Here is a 24,801-nt window from a genome sequence, read left to right on the forward strand (position 1 = left end):
AGAGTTTGATAGATAAATGCTCCTTGGTTCTGGTTACACTGCATTCACAGTGAAACTCTGTGCTCAGATTAACTGGGAGGAAGGTACAGCCAGGATTCCCTCCAAGAGGCTCTGTGTTCCACATTTCAGAGCCTGAAGTTCTGTGGGTAAGACGCCGCCACTGGATCATTTTAAGCAGGGGGTGGCATAACGAGATCTTCCTTATAGAAAAATAACCCTACTTAGTGGCACGGATACTGGACAGAAAAGGGAAAAGACTTGGAGTGGGAATATCAGTTAAAAGACCATCCAAGGAAAGATGATGGAGGCACGGATTGTCACAGCCATGACAGAGTAGGAGGAACAGAAAGGGTATTTAAAAGGGAAAACTGACTAAACTCAGTTGTCAAATATACACAAGAGTTACAGAATGGGTAGAGATGGGGATGACACCCAGATGTCTGGCTTGGTTGACTGGTTTTGCCCTCAATCAGGGTAGGATATGTCAAGAAAAGAGCAGTTTAAGGGTGGGATGTAGGTAGCGTCTGAATTAAATTTCAGACATCTTGGGGTGGGGGTTGTGTGTGTGTGTGTGTGTGTGTGTGTGTGTGTGTGTCTGTGATTTTTCTCCACGGTGCATATGATTTCAAAACATTCAGAAAATCAAACAAAGACAAGTTAGAGAAAAACTACAGGAGTCCTAATGACGATTATACCTCATCAAAATGAAGTGTCCCATTCAAAGGACTGAGATCATCTTTAGCCATCTCATCTATGGTCCACTGAAGTCGGATGGCTCCTTTTCCTCCTGGGGACCGGACAACTGTCAATGTCACATACGAATCAGGGTCATCAGACAGAAGGGATTCATCAACCATTACCTGAAAAAAAGAAAATCCAGTAAGGTTACAAAAAAAAAAAAAAAAAGAGCGAAAAGCAGCAGGAAGAACAAACAGAATCTCATTTCTCTTCTCAATGACTACAATTTTTGAATTTAGAACTCTAATCACAGCATGTTACAATCATGTGGCAGAAAAAAAATGTTTCACCAAATCCCATTCCCTTTTTTCCCTAGACACTCAGCTACTTGGCATTTCCTAGCCCCTTTTGCAATTAGGTGGAGCTTGTGACTGAATTCTGGCCAAAAGAATACAGGCAGAAGTGAAGTATGCTAATCATAGTCTGGCCATCAACTTCCCACACAATCTTCCACATTCCCTCTTTCTCCATTTGCTGGATGACTAGAGGAGGACAGAGTCACAGATGGAGAGACTCTGGTGCCTGAGATGCCAGTTGGTGAAGAGGTGTCCATAAGACTCCAACTAGGAACACTGATGTAGGACTTTTGCATAAAGAAGAAATAAACTCTTATTATATTAAGGAACTGAGATTTGGGGGTTCTTTTTATGGCAGTCAGGCTCCCCACATAATACAGACCTAATATGAATTACACATATTGACTCTGAAGCAAAGTCCAAACTGAGCCTATACTATGCACTTGTTATGTAAATACAAAAATATAACACAATGCTTTCCATTTTCAAGAAAGACACTTAACAAGTGTATAATTCAATCTTGTTGGGTTCTTTTTTCATGAGATTTTGCATTGGTGCCAAGAGTAGGGATTTGGAGCCAACTGATATTTGCTGAGGTTCTATTATGTGTCAGTTCTTGCACGTACTTTATCTTATTTAAGCCTCACAAAAACTCTAAGAAAGCTGAGGAGCACAGATATATATGTATTTGGAGAAAAGGAGCCTGGGATTTAGTTCAGATGTTTTGACTCCACACGCAGTGCTGTTCAAAGCACTCCTCAGACACCAGAAATATCAAGTAAGAAAAAAGCAAAGTGAGAAAGAAAAAAAATCCATTATAAACAAACTGCGTATATAAGCCCTTTTCGTTTCCATAGATAATAATATTCTAGTTTCAGTTTCACAAGCATATTTCCAGGAGTCTCTGTGATTCCCAGTGCTTTGGTATACTCAGCACATTGCCCTGTGAGAAGCTTATTAATTTTGACAGATTAATACCAATAATCCTTTCTCAGTGTTCTTCAGTTCTGAATATAATCTGTCTCTCCAAATAATGCTACCAGAATGTTCACTATGCGCACAATATTGTGTATCTTAGATACAGGTTAAAAGATAAACTCCAAGTTATCAAGAGCAATTGGCTATAAGAAAGATAGAATACAAGGAAAGTAGCCACAAAGGGCTGAGCCACAAGCTACTGCTAATATTATCAACAATTAAAACAGCAATTGACACCTATTGAGGGTAAAGCCCAATTATATGTGCTTTACATGTATCAACTCACTCCTCACAATAAGGGTTTGGGTACCTTAAATCTTACTTTTAGACTATAAGACAAGGTGGAAATCTGAGGCTATTACAATAAGACAGTAGTTCCCAGATCAAGGATGCACTAAAGTTATTGCAGTAAGGTTTACGACAGCAGTTAAGATAAAATGAATAAACAGAAATTATTTACGAATAGTAGCATAACTCCTTCATTTTCTCAAAAGGTGAGAGAAAACTGTAAATATACCATCCAATGGCTAAGTCCAAAAGTGTGACAAAGTTAAAAGCAAAAACATTATTACAACATTTCATCAGTTGGAGGTTGGACTACTTAAACCCTGAACCTTTTATCTAACCTCAGAAGGTAATAGAGAATACATTTTTAGTACATTTAATACATTTTATAAAAATAAATTACATACTCATATATATTAAAATATTTCTCTGCATATATGCAAAGAAGGCCTAGATGGAAATATGACAAAATATTAGTGATATCTATCTTAGAGCAAAAATATTATGGGTACTTTTACTCTTTTCTTTATACATCTTGTATTTTCCAGACTTTTTAGGTTGCCTAGAAAACATTCACAGCTACTCTTTTGTGAATCTACCACTCTTTACAAACACTTATTTCTGCTCATTCCTTTCTCAAGGAAGAGTCTCAAATAGGCTACAGCAGTAGAAGGGTTCTGCTCCTTTTATAGTTTCCATTTTCTTATGAAGTTGAAATTTCAATGATCAAATAATTAGGCAATTATTAGGGTTTATCTAAATTTTGGAGCATCTAGGAAGCCCAGCCCTGATAGCCAAGCTGCAGGTCTAGCCTTGCATCCACTGAACAGTAAAGACAATAGGCATTAGAACAATTTGCTATTATTTAAAATGATCTATGGTGAATTACTGATTACCTATAAGTGATTAAATAAAGGGAATGGTGACAAAGGAGCCAGAAAAGTTGCTGTGTCTATCGAAATTATCTAAATATTTGTATGATTATTTCATCTTGAAATTTCCTTTGAAAGGTAAAGTCATAATGATGATGATACAATCATTATGTCATAATAATTATGATATAGTTTATAGCACCTCATTGTATAGTTAAAGTAGAGAGATAATTTTGTACTAGCCAAAGCTTCTTTTTCTCTCTCAGGGGTTGAACCAATAATAATTAGGCTCACTCTTGCAGGTCTTAGAAGTAGGCAGCCAATGAGAAGTAAGAGGGGAGAGAGAGAAGAAACACAGAGAAACACAGGAGCTGGGGTGACTGTAGTGTTTTGTTCAATATAAATCAAGATAGAGGGCCTGAAAGGTGTGGAATATAAATCCCTCCTCAGCTAAATCCATTCCTGGGGTGTAAAACCGGAGCATGACAGAATCTTGCCTTGTAACCAGGATGGCAGCCTGGTAGCAGAGCCGGTACAGAACAGCATGTATAGACAAAAAGTACCTCGTAGTCTATTACACCCCTTTGTAACTGCCTGATGTTAAGAGCTCTCACTACTATCAAACTGTGTGCACAGGTTAGCAGATTGGCCCCTAATTCAACAGCCAACTCAAAAGAGTCTTGAGAAAAGAACTGCAAGTAAAGAGTAATGCAGAGTTTTTTTTAAAAAAAGAAAAAGACCTTTCTACTATAAATTACACGAAAAATTAGCTTAGGGGAAGGCACCCCCTTTCCTGATATATTTCACTTACAGTCTTTTCTTCAAATCCAAACACTCCAAATGGAGAATCATTCTGTGGAATAACAACAGTTACCACAACATCTTCTCCAAGTCTGCCACCTCCAGCCACCCTGATTAAGGAAATATTGAATATCTCCACGAGTTCAAATTCAGCATCATCAATTATGGTGATTTCTATCACTGCAATAACCTATAAAAGAAAAGAAGGAAAGAAGGAAAAGAGGGAGGGAGAGAAGGAAAAAGGGAGGGAGAGAGGCAGAGAGGGTAAAATGTAATAGCAATTTTTGATCGCATACATTTTAACTTTTTAGTTGAAACTTAGAAACATAGTACCAAAGAAAAAAGCAGGAACTTTTGCCTGTGGTGTTCATAATACTATTTTAAAGTCAGGGAATTCCCCGGCGGCCCAGGGGTTAGGACTCTGTGCTCTCACTGCCGAGGGCCTGGGTTCAATCCTTGGTCAGGGAACTAAGATCCCAGAAGCCGTGCAGTGCGGCCAAAAATTTTCTATAAAAATTTAAAAATTAAAAAAACAAAAGTCATATATTTATAGTATTTCAAAGTCAAAACTTTTCAGTCTATTGTTTCCAAGATAAAGGAAATTATACATGTAATAAAATATAGGATAATTTATAGATTCAAAAAACCAATGAAGGCTTATTCTTTTTTTTTTTTTAAGAATTGTTTCTTTTTTTTTTTTTAATTTTATTTATTTATTTATCTTTGGCTGTGTTGGGTCATCGTTTCTGTGTGTGGGCTTTCTCTAGTTGCGGTGAGTGGGGGCCACTCTTCATCGCGGTGCGTGGGCCTCTCACTGTCGCGGCCTCTCTTGTTGTGGAGCACCGGCTCCAGACGCGCAGGCTCAGTAGTTGTGGCTCACGGGCCTAGTTGCTCCGCGACATGTGGGATATTCCCAGACCAGGGCTCGAACCCGTGTCCCCTGCATTGACAGGCAGATTCTCAACCACTGCGCCACCAGGGAAGCCCTGAAGGCTTATTCTTGAAGAAAAATATTTAATATGTCATGCAGGCTCCAATAACCATTGCACAAACATAAATTTTAGTATACTTAGCATTAATACGACCTGATATAAAATGGTACCATATAAATTATTACTGTCTTCTGTAACTAGAATAAATCCCTTCGGTTTCAAATTACTGTTCTTGTAATGTAGGGGAAAAGACAGGCAGGAAGAAAACCCAAATTTCATGTTTTTAGAACTTTGTGATCAGGAGTTCATTCATCTGTCTGGATCTATGTTAAAAGTTTTTATAACTTATAAATGAGTAAAACTTTGGTCCAGCTTGTGATTTCACTATTAGTCATAAAAATATCCCAGCTCTATGTCCATATTTAAAATATTTTTCTGTATCCCAAAGGGAAATGACACAGACATTTATCAAAAAATGAAGTTTTCCTACCTAAATCCATCTTTAATATAGTAACAGAGAAAAGTGAGAAATCTGGACGTCACATTCAGAGAAAGAGAAACCTGAACAAAATCAAATGCTAAAATATAAGCTTGTCAAAATGCACCTCAAATCAGTACTGTAGAACACAGAATACTTTCCCTACAGGATGTTAAATTTAAGAATAATGATGATCCTAAGGGTGCTGCTAAGTGATGGGACTTTAACTTCATGAAAAGAATAAAGTCCTGATAATATAAAGTTGGAAGGTTACTTCAATGAAAAATCAATTTATTTGTTTCTACTTTTAACATGAAAATCTGCATTTCCCCTCCTTTTAGTAGGAAATGTTTTAAAGTCTTAAATTTGTTAAAATCTCATGATTTCAAATATTAACAATAGACCTTTATGTGTAGGAAAATCTAGATCTGTATGCTTATCTTTTAGCAGTAATTACTATCCCCCTAATGGCAACTAATAAGTTGATGCCCACTGTGCAAATCTGTGCAGGCAAAATCAGACTGCATGTTAATAGATACTGCTATTTGAAGTTACTAACATTTTCATGGTTGTTCACATGCTTTTTCCACTTACTGATTTAAAAATTTATCAAAACACCTTATTCTTACATATTGCAAAATGCCCAGTTCACAAGCTTACAATTTTTAAGGAATATTTTATAATTTTTAAGATTGGTTGGCCCAAATCTAGAATACTGTTTTTCAATTTTTTCCAGTTTTAACTACTTTGTTCCTTTTCTATCATTTTAGTGTTTTTTAATTGTAAAAAAAAATCTTTGGGTAATAATAAATGTACATAATAATAAATGTCTTTAGTAATAAATGCATACACTTTTACTGCAAATCCTAAAAAAATTTTATATTTATAATCATTAAGAAATAAATAGAATAAAAGAACCTGAAGTTCATAGGAATAGTCTAGTTCATCAGGCAGTATTTTATACATTCTTAGGCACTTCCAAGCCAGTTATTATCATTTTATAACTTCTATTTAAAATAGAGTAAGGTGGGGAATTTCAGAGAGGGTAAGATTCTTGCCTATTTATATTCTCTTCCCCTGTCCTTTAAAAAATTATACATTAACTAATGATATCTCTGTTGGCTTGACATGGAAATTTAGAATTTAATACATTCAGCAATCACTACTACACATTCATTTGGTGGATGCCTATAAAACGTTACAAGTACAACCAAAAAATGTTAATAAGTCCATAACTAGCATACTTGTCTATCTGCAAATTCAAGAATCCCGTGAGATGGCTTAAAGTCTTCCAGGCCAGCACTGTCCAGTGTTGCTTTCCAATAAACAGTTACTGCCCCAAAGCTTCCAGCCAGCCGGATTACAGGAACTTGAAGAATGTTCAGGGGTGGAGGTACCTCATAGGCAGTAATAACTCCACCAACATCCTTTAAATAAAGAATATAAGTTAAAATGCAAGACAAAAGTAACTCATATAAGTCATCACTTTCTAAATTTATTATTTCTACTACTAGTTCTTATACTTCACTCTTCAAAGTAGAAATCAATAGTTGACTGTAAGTATGCATATTCGGTCTTCAGAACTCTTACATTTAAATGTAATGTAAATAAACTTGCTTAATCCTTTGTTCTAGCTCAAAGAGAACTAAGAATTAGTCTATAAGAAAACCTTTAAGATGGGCATTTATTAATACCTACAAGAAAAGTCAATTATTTTTCAGAAAATAAATGACACTGGCCAAATCAGCAGGTACAAACTTTTGTTATTACTATAAATATGTGAAAGTTCCTCTCACTCTGGTAACATGAAACTTAAAAATTCCTCTGGGATCATCATTTTCTTCAATCATTATCTCAACTATTTCCATCCCAGGCCTCCGCACACTTGGCTGTCCTGCAGAGAAGTGAGAGTTCACCAGGTACACCTCAGTGATGTTGACAATAAACCCTTCCTCCAGCTCGGCGGCATCATCCTGGGGGTAAGGAACAGGGGGAGGGGAGAGAGACGGTGTTTTATTTTTTATAATATATTGAATTGGCATTGGAAAGACAATATTTTTCAGTAAAGAATGACTGTCCACAGGCATGGGCAGCTCTGCCACACATATAAAAAAAGATTCCTTTTTATATTTTAGTACATGCCCACTGACAACTTCAGAATCTTAGGGGATATTCAAGCTTATCGGTGGTGTTTCAATGGAAGCCACATACTCATGAGCAAGTAAAATAATTTTTTTAAAGTATCTATTCTACAATTTTGACCCCATCCTACTGAATATGTTTTACATATATAACATTCCCTCAATTTAGGAGAAACTGGTAAATGCTACATACATCTTAAAAAGTGAAAGCTCTGGACTTGTAAATCTAATTATAATCTTATATTTTAATTAACTTTTCAAAAATTGTTACCTTATTTTTCAATAGGTAATAAAAAATTTCAAAAGATAGAAAGAATACCTAGTGAAAAGGAAAGGAAACCTCCGCTCTGCCCCATCCCATACATCTTTCCAGAATGTCCTCTCCGGAAGCCACTATTACCTAATACCACTAATACCACTATTAATAACACTAATATTATTATACAATATTATATTCATTTAATAGGATATGATAATAATTAATATTATATGTAGGACTATAATATAGAAATACAATATTTAATTACATATTAGTGATAATACTATTAACAAATTTCAGTTTCTTGGGCATCACTACAGACGTATATACACATTCTCTTCAGACAAAGGAGAGAAAGAGAGTGAGAACCCTAAAACCAGATCTAAACCCCATCTGAAGACTAATCTTAATTCAAGTGATTGTATCATGGAATGAAAACACTGTCCTATAAAAGCAATAATAAAAATAACCAGATTGACTTGGGTATTTTATTCATTCAATCATTAGTTGAAAACAACTAACAAAGCAACAGAATAGAGGATCCAACCAGACACATAATCAATCCAGATTCAATGCTTCAAAGTTCATTCAAACAATATTCCAGTTCAAAAATAAATATAAACAATTAATACACTTGTTATTTTCTTTTAGTTATTAAATAGTCATTCATTATTAAATATTAGGGTGGGTGGGAGCATTAGAGTACTTGTATCTTTATATTTAAAAAGCACCCTTTTTAAAGATTTTACCTTTAAGAGCATCACATTTTTATCTTCAAGAGTATTTTCCTTTATTTTACATCACATTCATTGCAGCCTTAGACTTACCGGCAAAATGGCAACTTTGACATAAGTTTCTTTTATGTTTTCTTTCATTATTATCATTGTTTCTTGTAGCATATAATCTTCATTCTCAGTGGCTTGATTACTGACGTGCAGTAAGAAATTGGGTTTAGCTACCAACTGAATGGCTATGTCTCCAAGTAGCCCTTTATTTCGAACAATTTGTAACTGAAGAGTGGTGATGTTCTCTGTGAGACAGACATGCCTTAAGTAAGTAAGCTTTTCTATTTGCTGTTGATGCTATTCCAAGCACTTAGGATAGAATGCTCTGCACTACCCCTTTCAGACAGGTAAAAAAGAGAGGTAAAACAAAGACAATGTATACTCCCCCAAGGAGTATTTAGTGTTTTATCCACCTTGTCTCCAAAGTTGTGCTGAGAATCACCACACGCTGTTAGCATTATATCCCAGTTCTAAACCCTCACTTCTGGTACTCTAATTCACTCTCCTATGTTGCACATGTCATGCACTTTAACAGAAACTGCTGAAAATCTTAGGAAAGTGCATACCTGCTGGTTGAGCAGAGGGGCTAATTATAAATGCTAGGAAGATTCTTTGAAAATGAAAAATTAAGCACACAGAGTCATCATTTAATAACTAATCATTAGAAGAAGAGCAATTTCGTTCTTACAGTAAAGGTGGCTATCACAAAGTTCAAAGTATTTCCCAGCACGTATTTTTTTATTTCATTTCTTAGATTTTTAAAATTTAATTTGCTATATAAATGAAAAAACTGCCTGTCAATTTCCCTGCCAGTCTGTGAATTTCTAATGACCAAATACCGTGTCTTTGTTTCCAGAACACATAGCACAATTTCTGGTACTTACTAGGTGCTTCAAAAATGATTGTTGAATGGATAAATGAACAGATCATTTTATTTTAAGATTGTTCTTTCTATTCCGATATATACAGATATATAAAGACCTAGATGCATCATTACATGTCATTTTTTTCCATCAACTATTTAAATAAAAGGTCCTTGAAAGATGTTCATGTTCCTATCTGAAAATTTTAGCGCCTTCACATATTCTTAATACATATATAGTATATATAACCTTTTATTCAAATAAGTCAAATGACCTTTATCTATAAAAATCTATTTATTCTACAGTTGATAAGAATAGTCATTTAGACAAAGATGGCAACACTAAGCTCAAAGGAAACAGGAAAAGAGGCACTGATCACTTACGCTTCACAGAAAAAATATTATTCTAATTACTGCTTTGGGTTTAATAATTAACACCTCGAGTACCACATGCATTTCTCTGTGCTGCTCATTGTTTTCTATAACTATTGAAAATCTATAGCAGAGAAATCTGAGTGAGGAAAGAGAACAGATAAATCAAAAATGAAAAAGAGAAAGTAAAATAAAAACCAAACACTTCTACTACAATGATTTACTAAAATATTATTATTTCTATTATGACAGCAATGTCTCAAAAAGTAAAAGTATTTCATATAGCCATATCACTGTGTAATGACATGATCAGGAAATTTAATAAAGACAAACAAAAAGGAAAAAAGGATTGAGTATGACCTGTCAAACTGAAAAATATCATGTAAAAAGAAACTTACATCCCTAGTAAATATTAGAATTAAGTCATCCGATAAAACTTACTAGAACCTGAAAAATATTTAACAGGATTTACCTTTAGGCTCTGCCACTCTAACGAAGAGAGACTCAGCATGCCAGCCCACCAAGCCATAGGGCGAGTCATTGGGCAGAGTGGTTATCACACACTTGTTTCTTTTCTGATCAATAGTAGCACCTTCTGATGTGTCCTCAACCCCTTCTGTGATAATACGGATGAGTGTTACAATCACAATCTCTGACAACTCTGGTAGGTCATCAGCAAGAACAGTCAGAGTAATTGTAGACAGTGCCTGGCCTTCAGAAAATGAAATCTAAAATTTTAAAGAAAGAAGATTTTACTTATATTCTACTTATCACTGTACAGTAAGAATATCAAAAGGTTAGATTATCTTTTAATATCGACCATATCTTAAATAATGAGGTATTTAAGCAACATAATATGATCCTACAAATCAATCAAATGCCTTTCACATGAGAAGTAGAAGATTGTTAGGAAAAAGAAAGAGTAAACCACTGCTAAAACTTAGCTAATAAAACATGTAGCCAAACTGTCCTATCCTGAAACCTACCTTCTTAATAAAATATTGAGCACATACTCTTTCTGGAAATTTAAGTCCTGGATACCATATATAAAAATCTAAAAACATAAAAGCAGGCGGCATATAGTTTAAACATTTTTCTCTACAGAACTTTTGCTAGGAGTGCTACTTCCCTCACCTAAACTCTGAATAGATGTATTATTTAACAATGAATCAATCAAAATAGAAATAGAGAGAGAAAGATAGGCAGAAATACAAATCAGAGTCTCTCTCTCCTCCTGTGTCTCCACTGTGTGAAGAGTCAAACCTAAATTTGCTAAAAGCATCTGAAGTCCTTTCAGATAGGGCTTCTGTCTGCTTCTTGAATGTCATTTCCCTTTTTTCCCCATCTCAGACTTTATTCTCTAGTAATAGGGATACAAACTATTTACAACAATTCGAACTAGCATTACAGGCCTATTTTGCTGACACTCATCTCTCTACCTAGAGAAGGCACTTCAGGATGTAAACTCAAGAGCTTTATTAATAAAATCAGGAGTCAGAAAACTACTGCCCTTTGGTCAAATCCATTTTTTATAAATTAAGTTTTATTGGAAAACAGAAAAGGTCATTTGATAACATACTGTCTATTGCTTCCCTTGTGCTACAGGGCAAAGCTGATAGCTGGGAAAGAGAACATATAGCCCTCAACGTCTAAAATATTTACTATCTGGCCCTTTACAGAACTTACTGACCTTTGGATAAGATAATTCTCTTCCAAAATACAGTCCAGGGCTTCCCTGGGGGCGCAGTGGTTAAGAATCTGCCTGCCAATGCGGGGACACGGGTTCGAGCCCTGGTCTGGGAAGATCCCACGTGCCGCGGAGCAACTAAGCCCGTGTGCCACAACTACTGAGCCTGCGCTCTAGAGCCCACAAGCCACAACTACTGAGCCTGTGCACCACAACTACTGAAGCCCTCATGCCAAGAGCCCATGCTCTGCAACAAGAGAAGCCACCACAATGAGAAGCCCGCACACTGCAATGAAGAGTAGCCCCTGCTCGCCACAACTAGAGAAAGCCCGTGCACAGCAACAAAGACCCAATGTAGCCAAAAATAAATAAAATAAAATAAATAAATACATTTTTAAAAAATACAGTCCACACCTGATACTACTGTGTATTTAAATTAGAAATAATTTTAATCATGCTTATATAAGAAATATTAATTGGGGAAACATATTATAATTCAGAACACACAGAAACTGAGAGATAGAACTTACAGTTTTGGTAGCTTGAATAAAGTAAATATTCACTGCAAGAAAATTTGCCATAATATTCTTAAGACACTGAAGCTTCAATCACCTTTCAAATGATACAGAAACCAAGAAATGATGAACCATAATATACACCCATCCTTTTTAGAGACAATTCCACGAGGGGTCTTTTAAAAGCACTCTTCAGAGAAGCATTTCGGCCAAATACACAGATTAATCTATGAAACCCAAGACAAGTCAAGGAACCCATCTTCCAGTTAGGAACTAAAGTCCCCTTGAATCCTCACTTTGTTAGTCATTTACTTCTCTGGCCCATTCTGAGTCCATTCTTGAACCTGTGCCACAATTGTCTTCTACCCTCCAACAGTAGATAATGTGATCCTCTGTCCAGATCCCTTCGTGGGACTGATGCACACATCCCTCAGCTGCTGGGAATAACAGCTTCTGTATTTCTCACTGGGAACTGTCCTTAGCTGCAGCAAACTATTTCACCCCAGGTTATGCCTCAACCAAAAGGTGACCAGAGGTCAAGGACAGCTAAAACAGGATGCAACATTATATCCTCTCGCCCCAACTGGAAACAACTCCAAAGGACAAGCTCAGCTCCAAAACTCAACCTCAGGGACAACTGTCCCTGTGGATCAACTTCTCCCTCTGCACATGACTGCCTTCCTCACTTCCTTATACGTGCTCTTCCCAATGAACTTTTGGCCCACAACTCTCAATCTCAGAGTCTATTTATAGGAAACTCAACCTACATCACTCAGCAACTCTGGTCTACTTTTCCATACTTCTGGTTATTTCACTGGACTTGTTCCCTATTTACTGCTTCTATTCTACCCAAATCTCGAAACCACATTTCCAGCCCCAGCTGGATTAGTTTTATCTTTCTGACAGTGTAATACATCCATAATTTGGCCAACCAGTGTATTGAATCTCAAAAGGGATGATGTTTTTACAGACAATTTTGGTATTATAGGGAAAAAAGAAAAATCACAACAATAAAACTAACCTTAACTTGTATCCCTCTCTATGGTGATTAGGAGGAATCCAATGCTGACATGGTCAAACTCAAACACTTCACCCACAAGACAGGGTTTGGTCTCATGCATCAATAGTAACCATAATTTAAAAGTGACTCTCCTATAATTTCGTAAATTACATACCACTCCGGAGGTAGGAAATATATCACTAATACTTCTGTCAGCTTCCCACGCTACAGTTATACGACCATATGTTCCTTTTAAGCGTTCAACGTTCAAGGTTACTAGGCTATCTTGCTCCATTTCCTCCACCTGTTTATATAATGAATTCTGAAAAATACACAGGAAGTCATAAGGGGTTATTTGAAATCATCTAAGCAGACTTTTAGGTCATGCTATTATGCATTTGCAAACTTCACAGTACTAAGCAACATGACATATTATGTAAAAAACAATATTTAAAAAACAGTAATATAGGATGACCAAGATTTTACTTTAAAACATGCATGTCTGAATAAGTAAAAGACTAAGTTAAAGTAAATGAAAAGGTTAATTTTTATAGGATTTTTTTCCAGGTTCTATATTTTTCAAATTTTCTTCAATAAACATACTATTTTTATACTCAGAAAGCATACACATTTTTAAAAGGAGTATACATAGCATGTAAATAGCTTATACAACAGAAGTGTCATAGAGACAGTTAGAAGAACAGAGAAATCTTCTTCCTCCCCTATGTTAAGCTCTGGCAATCCCTCTAGGTCTTTGTTTCCTGTTTGTAAAATAAGTGTTTGGTCTACATGGTCCCCAAGGACCCACCCAAATGTAATGACATCATGAGAAGCAGTGAGCTCTTACTGATCATTTACAAAAGTCTCTTATCCTTAAATTCATATCCTCTGAAACGTTTCTATACGCTGTGATGTTTCCATGGATGATGTTTCATTCTTAGCTCATGGTCTTTACCACTGTTTTTCCTGCCAGAACGATCCTTTTCCCTCATGTGAGAATCTCTTACTCTCTTCTTCTTCTCACCTATACTTCTGAGCCTCTTTCCTTTGTTCCAAACTGATTTCTGCCTCTGTGTGACTATAACATTCTTTGCCCAAGGCCTGCAACTTCTCTTGCCAGCCATTTAATGAACGTTTCCTCAAAATTAATACTCCAAAAAATCCCTTCGTACAATAACCTTTGTTTCTCCATAGGCAATACAGCAAGAACACAGAGTATAAAGATTTTTTTAAATCTTTCCAGTAAGATGGTTCTCGTCTTTTTACTTACTTTTACTTAATCTAAAAAAAGACCCCCCCATTAACTTCTTAAATGAAATTAAGAAATTTCATTTAAGCTTATGTAAGCTTCCAGTTAGAATGCTAACTTGAGTAGATATCCAATCCTATAGTGTTTTACACAGCATTTTAACACATTGTTACAGATGTTACATAGTAGTAAAATCTTGCTCAAGGCAATCACACATTCCTACAGAAATGCTTTGATTTTAAAAGATGCATATAATTTATTCACAAAAGACAATGCCTTTTAAAAAAAAAAAAGAAAATGCTTTTTAAAAAGAGAAGCCTCTCTCAGGCTTCATGCCATCTGTTAACAAGGATTAGTAAAATGAGGATTAATACAGCCAGAAAATATTCAAGAAATTCTCAGCATCTACTAAGTCTCATCTTGGAACCAGGCTGTCCAGACACGAGAGGCTTGTATTGAGGAATTTTCCTGAATGGATTGAAGAAACCTAGGATACTATCTATTGGTAAGGATCAGACCACAGTGACTTCGTGTCTCTAGAACAGTTGTGAAACAGGCTTCATAAAGAGAGATCTATGCTTAAACAGTTGAGGAACAGAATGTACTCCCCATCTGCAGCACAGCTTCTGGTGAGAAGATGAGGCTGAGCTGCACAGCATTTGGGTTCTGCCCCAGGAGCCCCAGCTCTGCCCTCCATAGTTATATGAGATCCTGAGAAGGCCCCGTGAGTCTTCTGTTTCCTCCCCTGCATAATGACAGGCTCACAGGAAGCACCTACAGAGTGCCAGGCACTTGCCTGGTTCAGGGAAAGCTGCGAGGAAAGCAGTATGCCAGCTCTCATACTCTTTAATTCTAGTAAAAAGAAACTGGCAATAGACAAATCAGGCCATTGTAAGTGCCATAAGGAAGATTAAGGTGTAATGAAGAATGATGGTGGGAGTCACAATTATCAGCAAGAAAAGGCCTTTCTGTAAGATGGCATTTCAGCAGAGAGGAAACAAAGTGAGGAAACAAGTCATGTGAATACCTGGTGGGGAGAGAAGTTGTCTTCTTTCTTTCTAACCCTACCCGCGCAGCTCACATCTTAGAGCTACTCTGTCCTACACAGCAGCTCCTGGCCACATGTGGCTACTGAGCACTTGAAATGTGACCAGTCTTTAAGTGTAAAAATGCATACTGGATTTGAAGACAAAATATGGGAAAAAAAGGATGTGAAATATTTCATAAGTAATTTTACGTTGATTACATGTTGAAACAATAATATTTCAGATATATTGGGTTAAATGAAATATAACATGAAAACTGACTTCACCTGTTTCTTTTTACTTTTTTAATGGGGCTTCTAGAAAACTCAGAATTACCCAGGGGCTCATATTATATTTCTGTTGGGCAGAGGTGCCTCAGAGGAAGCTGACCTGCCTTTGGCTCCAGAGACGGGACAGAGCGGGTAATAGGGTGACCCTACGATCCTTGCAAGGAATTGACTCAGGGTTTTAGTAAACCCAATCTTATCCCCCCAAACTGCTCCTCTTACAGTGGTTGTGTCTTGGTGAAAGGCACATTCCTGCTCCCCATAGCTCTATCATTTGCTGCTGAATTACTGCAATAGTCTCCTAGTCTATTTCTGTCCTTGCCCACTTACAATCTAGTCTCAATTCTATGAACAGAATGTCCTTTAAAAGTGCAAGTTGGATCAAATTTCTCTTTTACCCCAGTCCTCCAAAAGCTCCCTGTTTCCCTCAGAGGCCAAATTCATGAAAACACTAAGGGGCTCGTGCAGGAAAGAGTTAAGGTAGCAGGCCTGACCGCTATCCTTCAAAAGGCCTACGGGGCTCCTTCTTGGCTGATGTCTGGGAACCTGGATATCGGGAGGGTTCTCACCATCCACAGAACTGATAACCAGCTTCTTGTGCCTGAACTGTTTGTACACACAATGTGGTTGATACTGAACACTCCTTTTCCTTCTGGGACTCTGGAATTTTGTTCTATGCCAGGTACAGGGTGCCTATGTGATCAGCCCCCAGTTAAAACCTTGAGCGCTGAGTCTCTAATAAGCTTCCCTGGTCAGCAACACTCACACACGTTATCACAACTCAACTTGACGTTGGGGGAATTGATGTGTGTCCTGTGTGACTCCACTGGGAGAGAAGGCACCTGGTTTCCTCTGGAGTTCACCCATGAGCCTTTTCCCTTGGCTGATTTTGCTTTGTAACCTTTCACTCCAATAAATCAGAGACATGAGAAAGACTAAATGCTGATCCTGTGAGTCGTCCTAGCAAGTCGCTGCAACTGTGGGTGCTGGTGGGGACCCCGACACGGGGCCCTGGCCCTTCATCTCCCCTAGTAACTGGCTTCAGCCACAGTGGCCTTCCCGCTGCACCAGAGGAGCAAGGCTTCACGTCCGGGCCTCTGCCCTTGCTGATGGGTGCCCCTGCCTTGAATGTTCTCCCCCGAGATATGCACAGAACTCCCTCCCTCATCTCCTCCAGGCCTTTGCCCTATGTCACTTGCTCAGCGCAGCCCTCCCTGATTTTTTTGATTTCCCAGCACACAACCTCCACCTCCTCCCTCACTCCCCATCTGCCTTCCCTGTCTAATGTTTCTCCATGGCACTTATTAACATCAGCTATGGTACAGATGTTTCTTCTGTCTTCGCTTATTGTCTGTCTCCCCTTGTCCTCTCTAGAATTTAAGGACCAGGAGGACGGAGATTTTTACTGTTTTATTTTCTAACATATCTCTAGTATCTGAAACAGCATCTGGTACATGGAAGGTGTTTATTAAATACCTGCTACATGAATGAATAAATGACTGAGTAAGTGGGCTTGTTACCCAGTTCCGGCCAATGAGACATAAGAAGAGGCTTTTGGGAAACTTCTTCCTTACACAGAGAGCCACATAAAGCATCTCTCTCTCTGCAAATGGACATGAACAAGAAAGCAGTAGCCCTAATGATAGCATCAGCTTTCAAACAACAAAACGAAAGGTTAGCTTTCTGCTGGCAAAATAGACAGATGAAAAGAATCTGAGCCATAGTGACACAGCAGAGTATCCAGTCAACCCCAAGCCCACCTTCTCTGTGGACACGCCCTAGGTGTTTTAAGCCAGTTTCAGTTCAGTTTTCCTTATTTGCAGAATATTTCGGAGAAAAACACAAGATACCTGCAGCTGTAACTCTAACTAAGAAATCGTGATACATTTTGCAAATAGGACTAAATGATACAATATGAAGGTTGTCCTTTTGGCTCATTGGTAAAGGAATATGAAGTCTGGGTATGGAAGTCAAACTGGAATAACTGGATAGCTCTCTTTCCTCAGGAGAAAGCATCTCCATGTGTACAGTGCACATACAGTTACAAACATCCTTCTCTCTCTTTCTCTTAATACACAGAAGTAACAAAGGCGTAAAAGGACAGTAATGTATTTGTAGGTGATGTGTGTGACAAGACACAGTGCATAGTGTGTATCTGGAACCTGCTTCACCATTACCCTCTGGAAACAAGGGTAAGAGCAGAGCCAAACTCCTGGACCAAGGCCAACTGGTAACATTTCAAATTTAATCTTAGGAAAGGAATCAGTACCAAAAAAAACGTTAAGACAAGTTGACTCAAGGGTCCATTGTGCAAGTCTGTAAATTTCAATCATCAGTAGAATTCACCTTATAATGCAGAGTTGGGGATGAAGCAGGGAAAGGAAAAGAAGAGAGGCTTAAGACACTCAAAGTATGACTCACTGAGTGCTGATAGAAACTAATAAATAAATACAATGAATAAATCATTTGACGTCTAAGTGTGGGATTTTTACCTGAGCAAATCCAACAACTCCATAGGCATCATCATTAGACAGAATAGTTATTTTTACATAACCATTAATACCAATCTCTGCTCCTCCTTTGGGATTTTTAAGCTGAACTCTGAAGTATTCATCTTCCTCTGGAACTGTATCATCAAGGATATTTACCGCTATTATAGCTTCTTTGTCTCCAGGCTCAAATATCAATTCACCTGAACTAGCATAAGAAGTATATATAAAATAAGTCAACTACAACAAATTAAAGACATATAAATGGTAGATTAATCATAAAATTCTCATAATACTGATTAGTATTAAAAGTTTGCAGAAGTCACATTTCATAAGTAAAATTTTAATCCAAAATGTTCATATACGACTAATTAACTTGGTAGAATAGATATTAGAAATATGGATAATAACTAAACTTCTGGCTTATTCATAGCTCTTGTATTTTGTATATTCTTCCATCACTAGATAAAGACTTAGAAGGTAGGTACCATATAAAATTATGGTGCGACAAAGACATTCAGCATAAAATGTTGAACCTACCTACCTAGGAATGAAGTCAGACTGGCTCGAGACATAGGCCAGTTCATATGTGTGTGAGTGGAAGGCTCCCACAAGAGCAATTAAATGCTTGCTTGCATTAAGGGACTTTACTGTAACAGAGGCTGCATCATGAGCAGATGGTGCTTCCAGAATAAAAGAGAATTGATTCAGCTCTGAATTCCAGCAGTAAAGAGCAGACACAGCTTGGCCAACAAGAAGTATGTGGACTAGAGGAAGGAGAGAAAAGGCAGCGAGAATGAAAAGTGAATGTCACCTCACCAGCTACCCCCCGCAAAACCCTCCCTCTCCCACCTCTCAAAGTTCCATTGTGATTGCTGCAGTAACTAAATATGATTCAATTTCTGAAATAACTAGATATAAATAATTTTTAAATACTGTGGAAGGTGCAAGTCAGCCTGACAGTGTACCCACAATCCACTTAATAAAAAAAAAAAAAAATCACTGGATGATAAAATCCAAATGAATTTTGAACTCTTCTGTATTCATCTTAATATTTATTTATTGGATAGCATGGTAGGATTTTTTTTTTTAACAGCTTTTGGCTGATAGGCTGCATTCTTCTTAATTTTATTTATTTATTTATTTATTTATTTTTGGCTGTGTTGGGTCTTCGTTTCTGTGTGAGGGCTTTCTCTAGTTGCGGCGAGCGGGGGCCACTCTTCATCGCGGTGCGTGGGCCTCTCACTGTGGCGGCCTCTCTTGTTGTGGAGCACAGGCTCCAGATATGCAGGCTCAGTGGTTGTGGCTCACGGGCCTAGCTGCTCCGCGGCATGTGGGATCTTCCCAGACCAGGGCTCGAACCCATGTCACCTGCATTGGCAGGCAGATTCTCAACCACTGCGCCACCAGGGAAGCCCAGTAGGATATTTTTAAAGTGAAAAAGACTCATAATCCCACCACTAAATGTTTCATTTTTATATTTTCCTTTCCAGTCACCATTCATATGAATTCATAATCGACACAGTCTAAATACAAAAAATCTTAATTAAAAAGCTTAATGTGAGAGAGTGGCATAGACATATATACACTACCAAATGTAAAATAGATAGCTAGTGGGAAGCAACCGCATAGCACAGGGAGATAAGCTTGGTGCTTTGTGACCACCTAGAAGGGTGGGATAGGGAGGGTGGGAGGGAGGGAGATGCAAGAGGGAAGAGATATGGGACATAAGTATATGTATAACTGATTCACTTTGTTATAAAGCAGGAACTAACACACCATTGTAAAGCAATTATACTCCAATAAAGATGTTTAAAAAAAAACATAAAAAAAAAAACAAAAACAAAACAAAACAAAAAAAGCTTAATGTTATATTTATAGTATACATTATATATATATAGCTTTATATTTTGCTATATAGCATTCAGATTTATAATTTTAATATACAGATACTAATCTACAGAGTTGATCTTTAAAATATATTTAATTATTCCCCTACATTGGATGTTTATTTTTGTATTCTATTTAACTTGTGAATATTAATTAGAGACAGCATTCATCATTTTATTTATTTCCACCTGATAAATTCTTAAAGGTGTCCAAAGGATATTAACAAATTTATGATCTTAGAGTATATTCTGCCAATGCTTTCTGAAATGTTAGTAGGAAAGCATGCTCTTAATAGTTCAAAGCAATGGCATATATTTATATCTGCAGAAATTAGGAGGGTAAGGGGGCTTACTACTCTGTGTATACCATTAAGCAATCTTCAGACTTAAAACTGGGAAGAAAAGTAGGAAATCATGGAGAAATGTACAAATTCCAGTACTTGGAAAAACACATTGGAATCTGAAGATATCAAATAAGTTTTACTGGGCATTAAAATAACATGTAGAACCAGAAACCATGAGTCTCTTGGAAAATTTTAGCCAATAGGTTGAAATGGAAAATCCCATATCCTTACTCTTAAATATCAAAAACTATTGATAATGTTTATTTATGGTAATTAAGTACTATTTCAGTTTAGTAAATATTATATAATAAAGATCAAAGAAGATTGTTATTAATAAACTTTCATTTTAAAACTGACCAAACATTTTTCATGAAGTTTTATAAAGTTATGTACATTCAATAAAGAGCAAACCCCTCAGATGAATCACATCTCTCAAGTTTAAGTGATTCTATAGTCCAACCAAAATCATAAACTAAAGTGTCCTGAACATCACTGATTATTTATCTTAACCCTTAGAGATACACCCTATTCAATTCCTCGCAATCTGATTAGAATGACAAGGCAGCAAATAGATAATCAGACATTCAGAGCAGGACACGTAGGGGCTCACATCTACATATATGTATGCAGAGAGTACTTTCTCAGAAAACAGACATTCATATTTGTTCAAGATAATATCAGACAGAGAATTTATAAGGGGGAAAAAAAAAACTCCCTAAATCTCTATCTACTCTGGGGAACAGGAGTTTTAACTAGTACTGATTACAGAATTCTCTTCCATACAGCAAAACTATTTAAAAAAAAAAAAAAAAGAAAAAGAAAAAATATCCCAAAGGAAGGAAACTGGATAAGATTATTTAAAAAGTGAGTGTAGACTAAACGCAAGAGCGAGCATTCCTAACATTTAGAGATCTGGGAATATAAAAAGGAACCAATAAGAGACAGAGCAGCCAGAGAGGGCTGCATGAGAGGCAGTGCCCTCAGGAGAGTGCTGAGTTCCAGAGCACTGAGACGAAGGGAAGATTCTGACAAACGTTCGAGATACAGTACACAGGGCACTACGGGAAGGGGAGTTGGGGGAGGTGCGAGTTGAGCATCTGGTCTGGAAATTAGGGCTCATATGGTCTAGAGCATGCATAGACCACATGGGGAAGAGCGTCTCTTTATCCCCAGGGGGCCTGGTCTTCTTAGGATGATTAAACAGGGATGAAGAGAGTGATGAATTAATACAAATAATCTCCAAAGGCCATGATTTCCAAAGGTAATCGTTTTGATGAAACTGAGAGTGCTCAGGGACTAGGGAGGGAGGGGTGAATTTTTCCAGCAGCATACAGAGCTTTGAGGATTAAACGAGATAAAGTAAAGGACTAGAATAGGACCTTGGACATAATAAACATTCAGCATGTGTTAGCTACAGATTTCCATCTTTCCTGACTCCTTTGTCATATATTCTCTTTAAAAAGTGGAATTCAGCAAAACTTGGTTCAAGGCCCCCTTCTCTCATACATACTACACAGTCTCTTTCTAGACAATTTCACCCCTGTCTGTAGTAAAATGACCCTCTGTACGTATAAAATCTGTAGCTGCGGTCTAGGTTTCTCTTCTAAGCTCCAACCAGTAACACTTATTGGTATCTAAATTATCAAGACTCAAAGGCATTTCAAATTATCCCAACAAAACTCATTATCTCTGCCCCCAAAAGCCTGGTTTCCTCCCAGGGATCACCATAATAGTTAAGGGACTACCTCTCATCCATTAGTTGCAGAAATTAGAGCTCATCCTTGATATTCACTCTCTTACCTACTCCCATATGGAATCTATCATCAACTCCCAGGATTTTACTTGAGAGACAGCTTCTGAATTAATCTACTTCTCAGATTTTGCACCTGTATCACCTACCACTTTCCAAGCTCCAGCATTCAAGATCTTCAGTCTGAACTGTGATAAGAGCCTCCAACTTGTCTACAGACATATTCTCTTACCAGCTTCTAAGCTTTTCTCCCATTGGCAGTCAACATTCCATTTTTAAAACACACACACACACACACACACACAATATCTGTCTCTGTGTCTGTCTCCCTCTCTCTCTCTGAACGCTTCTCTTTTTCATCTCCTCATTATGTTCTCATAAGAGGCACCCTAATACCTACAGGATAAAGACAATAGCCCTTTAAGTCCCTATCTGGCCTATCTGATTACATCTTCAGTTATACCCTGGACCACTCTCCCCTCACTGCCACACTGGCCTCTTCCTGGTCCTTTGCCACACTCTGACCTCTTTACCCCTGCTGCTCCTTTTGCCTAGAGGCTGCCTCATGCTCAAATCTTTGCCTCATTAACTCCTACTCATCCTATAGTTCACAATTAAATGTTTCTTCCTTAAGAAAGCTTTCTGGGCATCCCTTAGACCAGGTCATTCATCTCCTCTCCATTTCGTGTTATGCAAGTACTTTATTCTTTCATAGCAGTTATCTGTTTGTACCTAAAAACTTACTTGTGTGATTATATATAATGGCCTTCTTCTCTATTAGATGTTAAACTTCTTCAGGGCAAGGACTATACCTGATTTTGCTTACCCTTGTCTCCTTGGGGTCTACCACTGTGCTGGGCACATAACTGGCACTAAGAAATATCTATTAAATAATGAAGGAGAAAAGGGAGAAGGGGAGGCTACGTTTATATGTCTTTGCAGTCTCTGTCATATTCATTCTTCCTCTGCCATTTAAAGAATTCAGTCACTACCCAATAATCTCTGTCAAGCCATTAACCAGAATAAATATGTAATCCTCACAGTCATGGCTCCAATCTAATACATTTAATAAAATATTTGACACATTCAAAATAAGAAAGTCCTTGAATATTATTTAATGCATAATTTCAGCTTTCAGGGGATCTATAATAAGCCATTCTAAATAATTACCTATAATCTTTTCATACTTCTACATCCTCAAGTCACAGAAACAAAAGAAATAAAGAGAACAAGCCTTTGGCAGAATTTTTCACAAATTCTTTTGGAAAGAGTGCCTATTCTATTTTTTTAAGCCTTTAAAGAGAATTCTATAACTTCAATTAATGGCCCATTCAGGCAGCACTCTTCACCCTTAAAAACATTCATTAAGCAACTATTTTGAATCATAATAAGTGACTCAAGTAGATGTAGTTAGTCCACTTGAAAACTTGAGGTATAAGGAAAGCAAAAATGATAAAGGCACAAAATTAAAGGACAAGTAAACAAAAACTAAACACATACATGATGAAGGATACATAATTTATTCAGTAAATCAATTGTTGAGTGAATGATAAGAAAGTCACAGAGTTGGAAATCACAGGGTAACATCACAGATTTATATGGCCTGTCAGAGGCTGACAATGTAAAGGGAAGTTATTTAAGAAGAGGATGAGCAGAGCAGAGACAGACACAGGACTGTCAGCAGAGTCAACCTTGGGGGGAGGCTGGAAAATGATGTAAGAGTCCAGAGCGAGGGGAGCACGTGGCATGGACATCTGGGAGGACGCAGGGCTGAGCAGGGGGGAGTAGGACACATGGAAGCAAAGTACAAGGAGATAAACAATCTACTATGAAAAATGAGGTAAATAACCTCTGAGTCCTGGTCAGCAGTTGAGGTGACTGAAGGTGACAGTGCCTAAAGTTTATAACACCTGATAGAGAAAGCAGCAGTGCGGCACCTAAGAGAAAAACCCAAGAATAGATTCCTGTATTTGTGTGAAATCCTCTACTCTTCTCAACAGCATTTCCTCTGTAGATTTTTAACTTTTGTGAATTGAACTACCCCCATGCATCAACATGTCCTCTTACTAACGTCCTCCTGATTTCAGTCCCTCACCTCTAACCACCCACAAAGCCTTCTCCATTACTCTTGCCCGGACAGCTGCAAACTGCACCCAGCATGTTCTACACACTGAAGCTAGGTGGAGTTGAAAATCACACCTTGGATCATCACCTGCCTTTGAAATGCCTTCAAGGATTTCTCTACCTCAGTAATGCTCAGAGTGAGTCCAAGGACCCTTAAGAGTCCTTGAGACCCTCCAAGAAGTTCTGTGAGGTCAAAACTATTTCCCTAATAATACTAAGATGCTGTTTGTCTACTTCACTCTCATTCTCTCATGAGTGCACACTGGGATCTTCCAGAGGCCAGATGACTGATATTATTGAAAAAGGCTGAATTACAGATGCAAACATGAGAATCTAACTATTAAACCAGACATTAAAGAGATCTGCAAAAACAAAAAAAGTAATGAAAACCCTTCTCACAAAAGTTTTTGTTTTTAAAATTAAAACGTATGGGGGCTTCCCTGGTGGCGCAGTGGTTAAGAATCCGCCTGCCAATGCAGGGAACACGGGTTCGAGCCCTGGTCCGGGAAGATCCCACTTGCCGCAGAGCAACTAAGCCCGTGCGCCCACTGAGCCCACGTGCCACAACTGCTGAAGCCTGCACGCGTAGAGCCCATGCTCCACAACAAGAGAAGCCACCGCAATAAGAAGCCCGCGCACCGCA

At 37.6% G+C, this 24,801-nt stretch overlaps 1 protein-coding gene across 1 annotated transcript in view; it reads right to left on the reverse strand.

The window, feature by feature from the left end:
• The window catches only part of ADGRV1 (adhesion G protein-coupled receptor V1), a 560,219-nt gene that overhangs the window by 384,049 nt on the left and 151,369 nt on the right, over positions 1–24,801 (reverse strand). The window contains exons 52-60 of the mRNA XM_082458333.1: positions 18,596–18,818; positions 18,055–18,259; positions 13,177–13,323; positions 10,272–10,527; positions 8,608–8,810; positions 7,177–7,353; positions 6,625–6,807; positions 3,981–4,160; positions 696–860 (exon numbers count right to left, since the gene is read on the reverse strand). Coding sequence (XP_082314459.1) covers positions 696–860; positions 3,981–4,160; positions 6,625–6,807; positions 7,177–7,353; positions 8,608–8,810; positions 10,272–10,527; positions 13,177–13,323; positions 18,055–18,259; positions 18,596–18,818 — 1,739 coding nt within the window. The remainder of the gene's footprint in view (positions 1–695; positions 861–3,980; positions 4,161–6,624; positions 6,808–7,176; positions 7,354–8,607; positions 8,811–10,271; positions 10,528–13,176; positions 13,324–18,054; positions 18,260–18,595; positions 18,819–24,801) is intronic.

The sequence above is a fragment of the Balaenoptera physalus genome (assembly GCF_965194825.1).
Source record: "Balaenoptera physalus genome assembly, chromosome: 3".
In the NCBI taxonomy this organism is placed as follows: domain Eukaryota; kingdom Metazoa; phylum Chordata; class Mammalia; order Artiodactyla; family Balaenopteridae; genus Balaenoptera; species Balaenoptera physalus.